Consider the following 10,090-nt stretch of genomic DNA (forward strand, 5'->3'; position numbering starts at 1 on the left):
CAAGATAACAAAGAGTGAAAAATTTAAGGGGGTCTGAATACTTTCCGTACCCACTGTATATATATATATATAGCCTTTAAAAAGCACTAATAATTCAACACTGTAAAAATGTAATGTTTAATGTTGTGATGCTTAAATTCACTTGTAGCATTTAAAAAATTTGTAATTTTAATTTTTACTGTTTAAGTTTAATTTATTCAGACAAAATACTATAGAATTTTACTATTGGCTGTTAATCGGTTATTGGGCAGAATATGAAAATATGGCTTATTGGTATCTGGCTGAATTTTAATATTGGTGCATCCATTTCATTCTTAAATGTAGCCATGTAAGTGACCATAAGGGATGGGACAAACAGAGAAACCAGATGGATAACATCCCAGAAGGAGACCATGGAGACCAAAATAAAGTAGGTCTACTTTTTAGCTCTGTGTGTTAAAATATTATATGCTTGGTAAAGAAAACTTTTGATAGATAATCTTGATACAATAATGTTATATCCATTTAGTGAATTCTTTGATTTCTCTTTCAGTCTGATCCTTCTGTGACCTCCCCTGTAAACCAAGGCCTGGAGGGCAGAGGTCACGTAGGGGTCAATGCCCATATTCCATCCCTCCTTTCTATGCCAACAAGAAATCACATGGATATTACCACTCCTCCTTTACCAGTGGTGGCACCAGAGGTGTTACGAGTCACTGAGCACAGACACAAAAAGGGCCTCATGTACCCATACATTTACCATGTTCTTACCAAGGTCAGCTTTTAGTTACTAGCAACTCAGCTGTAACTTTGAAACTACTTCTTGTTAAACTGTTATGGTTGACAGTGTTTGATGGTTATTTTTTGCAGGGTGAGATAAAGTTATCTGTCACCATAGAGGATGAAGCAAATAAAGACCTGCCCTCTGCAGTGCAGCTGTACCGGCCAATCCGTCAATATGTTTACGGGGTGCTCTTCAGCCTGGCCGAGGCCAAAAAGAAGGCAGAGAGACTCGCCATGAGGAGAAATCACCTCCCTGATTGTGAGTTACAGAACTGATCAGCTAAATTGCAACAGTCAAACTTTTTAAACAATCATAAGTATCACTAATAAGGAAAACCTAAACATTTGTATGTGTTTTTGATAAAAAATGCTTTGGAACCACCAGTTTTTGTGTTTTTGAAGTACCAATGCAATTTGGTAAGCAATTGGCAGTTTGGCAGATTTACGAATTACGACATTGTTACATAACCTTCTTGGAGCCATCTGTTTAATGTAATTAATATTCTTGAGTCAGACCTTAACCAATTTTACAACATTTTGAAAATATTTCAGAATAAGTCTATCTACATGAAGCATTGACACATAATCAATGGTTTTGTCATCTTCTCTAATGGTATTATTTATTATTTCAGTAACAGGTTGTCCAAATTTTTAATTTGTCCAGTATTAAACTAAAATATTTTGTATAGTTCTCATAATTATGTTATGAGAACTATTATATTCTCATAATGAAGTTTAAAAAAAAAAAATATTATTGTTTAATTTTATACATTTTTCAAAATGTATGAATTTATTGCTTTTTTCCATGAATGCAGATATGACGTAAAAAAATTAATTATCTTCTCCCCTAAAAATAACAACTCACACTTGGGATTAATCTGCGTTTAAATCAGTGAAAAAGCCTAACTAGTATTATCACAATATAGACTGTTCTGAATTTTGTAAGCACAAGAGTTTTGAATCTTATAAATGTTACTATTGTTTGATTCTTGCATATTCCTGCATTGTTAAAGGTATTCTGAAATACTTGGAATCGGCTCAAAGTAAGAGTCTGTTCTCAGTTCCCAACCCTGCTCTTAATGCCTAAATTCTCTCCAGGGGCCTGTTGATGGCTGATTTAATTATTCAGAGAGTGCACTTGAGTGTTGACATTAGCTTGTTATTCTAGGCTTGTTATTCTTCAATAATTAGCATCATTCAAAAACTAACATTAGTTCTGTTAATGCTGATGTTCTTTTTTCCCATCATTGGAAATTAGAATACAAGATATGAAAATAGAACAGGGAAACACTGTACATTTTGTACTGTAAACATTCCTTTTATTTATTTAATTAGAGAAATTTTCGCTGAACCTTTCAAGGCAGATCTACTATGAGCTCTAGAATTAAGCAATATACTGTATACTATTACTACACAACTAGGCAAAAACAGTCAATTGTCAAATTCACAGTGGAAAAACTTCACCACCCATGATCCACCAATCTGAAGATTTGGATATGTCCCAAAAATGATTTATGTTAATAAATCATGTTATGCCGGGTTCAGACTACACGATATTTTTGTCGGTCACGATAGTCACTGTGTCAGATTACACTATTTTGACTCCTAAAATCTTGTCGTGGCGTGGACAAGAAACATGTCAGACTACACGTTGCTTCCCGACCATTCATCGCGTGCCGTCTTTAACGACGCACGTGATGTCATTGAGAAGGTGGAACTAGCGACTGGCTTCCGAAAACAAGAGTGTAAACATTGCTGAAGCGCTTCCGCTATAGTTCGCCAGCATTTTTCTTTCTTTGTTCTGTCGTGGTAGTCCCTCGATGACACATCATACAGGCAGGAGTACGGTTGCCACAGCTCAACGAACCTTTCCTCCATCTCATAATTCCACCTAGCAGCACCATCATCTCTCTTTCGTTTTGCCATGTTTGAAACCTGTGTATGAAAGAGCTTCTGTGCTGCTATTGGTCAACGGCACCAATGTGACAGAACTCGTCGTGGACGACGGAAAAAAAATTAAACTTGCTAGTCTTTCTGTCGTGATGTCGTGAAGCATCGCAGATGCGAATCGGTCGTCGTCCACTATGACACATTACATGTGCTGAAACGATGGAATCTTGCGTCCCGACGCCCATTGTCGTTTACGAATCCCCACTACACCCTACGTCAAGCAAATCGTGGCAAAATCGGCCTAAAATCGTGTAGTCTGAACCGGGCATAAGACAGGGATCCTCAAATCTGGCCCACGAGATCCACTTTCCTGCAGAGTTTAGCTCTAACCCTAATCAAACACACCTGAGCAAGCTAATCAATGTCTTCAGGATCATTAGAAAACCACAGGTAGGTAAGTTTGAACAGGGTTGGAGATAAACTCCCTCCAGGGCAAGATTTGAGGAACCCTGTGTTAAGATATCAACTTTGTTCATTTACCCTCAATGTTTTAAAAAGGGAATGGTTTTTAAATTGCTTTGGCGAATTCCCCTGTTAAGCTTTTTTGATCTGCCTTTATAGATCCAACAGTGATAATAAAAGAATGGGCTGCATACAAAGGCAAATCTCCACACACCCCTGAACTAGTTGAAGCTCTTCCCTTCCGGGAGTGGACCTGCCCAAACCTGAAGAAACTCTGGCTGGGCAAAGCAGTGGAGGACAAGAACCGGAGGATGAGGGCTTTCTTGGCCTGCATGAGGTCGGACACTCCAGCTATGCTGAACCCTGCCAATGTCCCCACACCTCTCATGGTGCTGTGTTGCGTGCTACGGTGAGAATCTAAACAGCTTCTAAAATCTTGGAAAGACATAAAACACACTGTGGAATGCTATGTTAAATGCTTTCCTACAATTACAAATGGTTTAATCTATTTGCAGAAAGGGCCTTCAGTATCAGCTCTTGTTTTTTTTTGTAATATTTCACTCCTTTGTGTTTTACTTCAGGTTTATGTTACAATGGCCAGGAGTAAGAATTTTGCGTCGTAACGAACTTGACGCTTTCCTAGCTCAAGCACTTTCTCCCAAACTTTATGAGCCTGACCAGCTGCAGGACCTGAAGGTGATTTATGTGGAGAATGATGCATGAGGAGTGTCCAGAGAATACCCACAAACCCACATTAAAGGCCCGTTGACATCAAGGCATATGTGACTTAACTACATGAACCAAAAATACTCACAAAAAAATTTGCGCGCAAAATTATTTGCATAGACTCTCTAAAAAGTGAAAATGAATACCTGAATAAATTTTGTTATGAACATGAAACACGAAAATTCAAGATATCTGCAAACAGTTGTTAATATGCAGAGCTGTTTGCGCAAATGAAATGAATGAAGGAAAGTAAAAAATGTTCTTCCCTACAACTATTTTTAAAATATATATATATATAGTTTTCTATTTTTTTTTATTTTTTGTATATTTATATATAGTTTTCTATTTTTTATTCAAATATTTTTCATTATGATGATGACTATTTAATTTTTGTATTAAGTTTTTGTTTTAGGATTTGTTTTTGGTATACAAACAAAAAATGTTTGTAGCCTTTGAAGATTTTCATTTAATTTAAAAATGAACTTAAATGATTAAATAAATAGTCTGTGAAGGAGTTCATAGATAAATTATTTGTAAAGCTTGTATATGGTGCTTTACATTCAGATTTGGTGTGAATGGGCCACAGTTCTTTCCAGTTTATTTAATAACCTGGTAAAGATGTATTTATATGTTAAAGTATTTAAAGCAATAAGCCTCTTGTGTTTCAAAAAGTAGGGTTTTAGGTATTTTTCTGGAGACTTCTTATTTTGTAAGAACGCTTGCCTGGCTGATTGGCCTTAATGCTTTGTAAAAGCATGTTTTCATCTGATAGTCGGCTTTGCAGGAAAAGACATGGCATTTAAGCAACTTGAGTGCTAGGAATGTGGTCTTTTTGTGTAGATGGTTTACTTGCCTAGCTGAGCTACTTTTTCCCTGCTCATTTTAGTCAATATGGCTATGAGCTCATAAAAAATGTGAACCATCCACACTAGCTGTGCTGTGTCGTGGCTGTCCATGTCCATGTCAGTTCTGTACACGCTTTTTGCTTCGCTGCTGCCATTGCTGGTTGCTCTCGCTGACAGAATATGCTGGGGTGGTTTGTGCATTAGTCTACATGTATGGATAGACTATGATTTGTTCATGCTTGCTTTGTGCTTTGGCTGAGGGGGAGGGGGTTGTTATCTGCTGGGTGGTTTAACATGTAGCTGCTTATTTAACCTTAAGAGCTTTGTTTGACTGTCGCTGCATCTGTCGCCTCCAGATTGATAACCTGGATCCACGCGGAGTTCAGCTGGCTGCTCTTTTTATGAGCGGCGTGGATATGGCGCTGTTTGCCAATGACGTGTGCGGGCAGCCTATTCCCTGGGAACACTGCTGTCCGTGGATGTATTTTGATGGCAAGCTGCTACAGAGTAAACTTATCCGGGCCAGCAGGGACAAGGCCCCACTCATTGACCTCTGCGATGGTCAGGTACAGTCGGCACAACACCACTGTGTTTTTTACATGCATAAGAGGTTCAAAACCATTACTGACAGAATGATTTAACGCCGACCTCAAACTGACACACCGGATTGAAGTACTACAGCAGAAAAGATTGATGATAGAACTGTGTGCTAGGGAGGGATTGAAACCAATTTTGGTTTCAGTACACTAGCAGCCTCTAGTACTTCATTATTGATACTAAATTGATACCTGAGGCTACAAATAAACAACCTTGGGTTGCTGAAGTAATTCAACTAGGGCTGTCAGTAAATTTAGTAATTCTAAGTCAATAATTTGTGCTTTTTTGTTGGTAACATATTTACACATTTTGTTCTCTTTTAAGGGAAAAAAGCAAAATAATTTATTTGTATCATGTGTATATATTACTACTGTTCAAAGGTTTGAGGTCAAGAAATTAATACTGTTATTCAGCAAGGACACTTAAAATTTTTAAATGTATAAATTCTAAAAAAATATATATTTCAAGTGAATGCTGTTCTTTTGAACTTTAGAATCCTGAAAAACATGTATCACGGTTTTCACAAAAATATCAAGCAATACAACTGTTTTCAACACTGACAAAAATAAGAAATGTTTCTTAAGCACCAATTCAGCATGTTAGAATGATTTCTGAAGGATCATGTGACACTGAAAACTGGAGCTGCTGAAAATTCAGCGTCGATATCACAGGAATTAATAACATATTCAAATAGAAAAAAAGCTTTTAATAAAAGTAACAGGCTATTTGACGATATTAGTTTTTTATTGTATTTTTGATCAAATAAATGCAGCCTTGGTGAGCATAAAAGACTTCTTTCAAAATCATTAAATCTTTTTGACCCCATACTTTTGAACGGTAGTGTGTATATAAAATACATTTATATTACATTGTAAATATAATTGTATAAAACACAGAATCCAAAACAATGCACCACAATCATTAATATATATTTCTATAACAAATATATATTTTTTTCTACTTTAAAATGTTTAACAAAGATGTTTTTGGAGGCAAAATGCTACTTTGAGCTTTCAGTCTTTAGTGCGCTTTCGTTTATGGTGCTGTAGCTCACTGTAATTTATTGCCTTGCACAATATATACTGTAATATTTACTCAACTGTTAACCATTAATCCACAGTGTTGAATTGGTTGATAGCTAGTTTCACATTAATGTTATTACTTTTTTATAAGGATGAAATTGTACTTTTAAATCTGGGTTTGCAATCTAACCAAGCTCAAATTTACACGTCTTCTTGTGATCTCCAGACTGAACTAGTTGCCAAGGTGGAGAAGATGCGTCAGAGCATCCTGGAGGGTCTGAACTTCTCTCGGCCACCCCAGCTGCTCGCATTCCCCCCTCCACCTCCACATGCGATGCCTTTCTACCCTCCCAACAGCACCTTCTACCCTCCACCTCCTCTGCCCCCACTGCAGGGTAGAGGCAGGGGCATGCCTGGTAAGAATGATTGTTAGACTGGTTGGAAAACATAAGCAGCATATACCAAACCGTTCTTCATTAGTAATTGATTATTTTGTAGCTTAGTTGTGAAAATGTTTCAACAAAAATGATAATACCACGTAAGTCGTGTTTATTCCTAGGTTGTAAAAGTGGGAAACAAATCACTGAGTAGTTTTGTGAACTTGGTCAATCGATTCTTTGCAAAGATCTGACTTAAAATACAGTGCACTCTTACATGTAATTAGCTGAAGCAGCTGAATCTGTTTGATTGGACTTTTAAGGATGGAGTTGCTTCAGAGTTATTAAAGTTATGTTGTTCATTTCATTCCTCTCAAGTAGGACTTCAAGCCATCCCCTCACAGGGTGGTAAGCTTGAGATTGCAGGCACAGTGGTGGGTCAATGGGCTGGAAGTTGTCGTGGAAGAGGAAGAGCCTCGTTTCCCATTGAGGTGGTGTCAGTTGGTGGACCAACCAGAGGGTAAGCAATACATTTTCAATAGTTTTTTAGATAACTTGTTTATAGATAAATTCTCGCAATGTAATGTTTGCAATTGTCTGTCCTCTAATATCATGTTTATAATCTTAAAATAATTTTATATTTTACTGTTAGTAATACTTGGTCATACTGGATTCTAAATTGACTTGCTATCTGTTTTTTTTTTTTTAAATTGAAATGATTGCTTTTCTTTGAACAGTCGTCCAAGAGGTGTGATTTCTACTCCTGTTATAAGGACCTTTGGTCGAGGAACCAAATACCACACTAGAGGGTTCAAGAGTCAGGGAACATACCAGGTATTACTGTATTTTTGATCAAATAAATGCAGCCTTGGTGAGCATAAGAGACTTCCAGGGTTCCCAGAGTTCCAGGGGTCACATGTCCTGGGTCATAATATGAAGTTATTCAAATTCAGTGTTTAGTTATTTTCAAAAATCAGTGATGGCATAATTTTTGATTGGATTGATGGACATTGACAGTAAAAAATGGTACAAAATTAATTTTAACAGAGCAATCCTGCATATACTGCCTCAACCAATGAAGCGCTAAAAGACAGAAAGAAGCCGAAGTTGGAGACCAAAACACCACATCTGCCCTTAGAAGGGTCCACAGCCGCAGAGAATGGCTTGGTGGAGGGTAAAGAGGCAGACCAGCTCAATGGGAACGAAGGGGAAAGCAGAGCTACAAACCAACCTGAAAGTGCCTTTAGCAACGAATCTAAAATGTGCAATACTAATCCGCATTTAAATGCACTAAATGAAGACGGTGAGGGCCGCAGAGATGAAGCTCTGGGCGCAGCTGTCTTAAAAACAGAAGAGTAAACCTATTTTTATAGAGAGGGTGAAGGTTGATGGAAGGTTACGTGTTAAGGAATATCTGGAAGGATGGAAGGCCTACAGTTGGTGTACATTTTTTCCTCTCCGAAAGCGATAAATGAGGACTTACGAATTTTTGAAATCCCTCTTCGATGTCAGTGAGTTAAAACCACAAAGTAATGATGAGGTAAAACGTAGATATACGAGTCATACAGAGAATCTTACCAGTTTAATGATGAAAGACGGTGTTCTCCCTCGTCAATGATATTACGTGTTTCAAAACTGGTTACATGAAATTATTTTACTTTCTCGATGAAATGCAGAAACCGAAATACCGATTTTCATTTGCCAGTCTTTTAGTTTTAGTAAGTTGAGATTCAAGTATCATATATACAGTATATTTGCCATTGTAACTGGGTTTGTATCGTCACAGTAAATGCTTCTTTATTTTTTGAAAACGTAAAACTCACAATTTGAAAAAGACAAAACCAAGAACGCATTTCTCATCACTGTGAGTTTACTTGTTTCAAATGTGCGATTGTTTTGACATTGAGTAACTAGTATTACTACTGCATCTTAAGTTCTGATGATTTCAATGTCATACATTAGCAATTATAGGTAATATGTCAAGAAATGGTTAGAAAAATCTGAGATCTTGAAAAAAAAAAAAAACAATGTCTCTTTCCATGTCAGAAAATGCCATGCATCAGAGATCAACGATCAGTGTGGCTTCTTTAATCAAACGTAGCACATTAGTATAACTGTCTCAGCTAAACTGCATGGCTCACGATTAAACGAAAACAAAAAACAAAAAAAAACAAACAAACAAAATGGTGTGTAGTTATAATGCATGTTGCCCTGTTTCTTCTTCATTACAAATACTATGCCCATCTGCAAAATTTAAAAAGGGTGATAATCATTAATAGTCCTATAAAAGGTGTTAACTGTTAGTCAGTAACTGATTTGCGCTAACCTTAAGTTTATTATTTTTGTGATTTATTGACCTCTGTTGTATTTACTCCAACATTATCTAGCCACTTTAAATTTTGTTAATCCTGGTGTACTCATCACTGTATACATTATTATTCTCTGTTGCTGTTTTCTGCATTCATACTATCAGATCATCTCTGAAAAAACTATCTTTGAAAAAAAAAAAAGGCTTTGATATTAAATTGTCCCCCCTTTTCTTAGCTCGAAACAAGTTTTGCGAAATATTTGACCCTCCCATTTGAGAGTTTGCCTAAGCAAGTACACTTGTAATCATTTTGATGTTTACTTTAGTGTTTTCAGAACTTATAAACGTGCTTCTAAACGAGAATCATTACTTCTCCATCTAATCCTGAAGCTTTTCATTGCACATTAGTGATCAGAAATATGGTGTATTCCTCTCAGTCCCCTGCCGCAAGTCTAAGTAGGTTACCTTGATGTAAGTTGATCGGAGTTTCTTCCTAACTTATGGGTTGTAAAAGAATGAACTACTGTTGGGTTTGAGTGATTGTTGATGGATTGTGGTGTGATGTATTTGAAGGAAATTTAATGCAACTTACAATGCTTAATAAAAGTCTTTATTCTTTTAGAATAATTTGCTTTGTGTATGTGTGTTTTTAAGGGTTGATGACGTGTCATCTAATATTTCTACTACAAGTTGCACTTGCCTTTTTCCATGATTTTACAGTGCTACATGTTTCCAGCCCCCTGCTGGAGAATAAACTGTCAAGTCATGTTCTTTAGAAAAATACCTTTTTGCTTCATGAAAACCGCAATGTTCGATAACAGGGTTTCTGTGTGTCTAAAAAAGGCCTTAAAGAGTCTTAATTTGCCCTGCCACAAAATAAATTCTTAGTCATGGCATTAAATTTTTTCATGCAAAACAGTTATTGTTTTTTTTTTTTCTTTTCCAGTTCAAATATCTTAACGTAATTAAAGGGGTCATATGATGTTGCTAAAAAGAACATTATTTGGTGTATTTGGTGTAATGAAATGTGTTTATGCGGTTTAAAGTTCAAAAAACACATTATTTTCCACATACTGTACATTATTGTTTCTCCTCTATGCC

General features: G+C 36.5%; 1 protein-coding gene across 2 annotated transcripts in view; it reads left to right on the forward strand.

Annotated features, from left to right (window-relative positions):
- The window catches only part of LOC107685640 (constitutive coactivator of PPAR-gamma-like protein 1 homolog), a 17,577-nt gene extending 9,012 nt beyond the window's left edge, over positions 1–8,565 (forward strand). The window contains exons 8-17 of one of the 2 annotated variants that reach the window (XM_016482292.1): positions 325–409; positions 533–754; positions 850–1,021; positions 3,274–3,523; positions 3,696–3,810; positions 5,042–5,251; positions 6,531–6,720; positions 7,060–7,201; positions 7,419–7,515; positions 7,729–8,565. In XM_016482292.1, coding sequence (XP_016337778.1) covers positions 325–409; positions 533–754; positions 850–1,021; positions 3,274–3,523; positions 3,696–3,810; positions 5,042–5,251; positions 6,531–6,720; positions 7,060–7,201; positions 7,419–7,515; positions 7,729–8,040 — 1,795 coding nt within the window. In that variant the 3' untranslated portion in view covers positions 8,041–8,565. The remainder of the gene's footprint in view (positions 1–324; positions 410–532; positions 755–849; positions 1,022–3,273; positions 3,524–3,695; positions 3,811–5,041; positions 5,252–6,530; positions 6,721–7,059; positions 7,202–7,418; positions 7,516–7,728) is intronic. The other variant, XM_016482294.1, reaches the window with a different exon arrangement.
- Positions 8,566–10,090: the final 1,525 nt, after the last annotated feature.

The sequence above is a fragment of the Sinocyclocheilus anshuiensis genome, unplaced genomic scaffold (assembly GCF_001515605.1).
Source record: "Sinocyclocheilus anshuiensis isolate Anshui unplaced genomic scaffold, SAMN03320099.WGS_v1.1 scaffold257, whole genome shotgun sequence".
Taxonomy (NCBI): Eukaryota; Metazoa; Chordata; class Actinopteri; order Cypriniformes; family Cyprinidae; genus Sinocyclocheilus; species Sinocyclocheilus anshuiensis.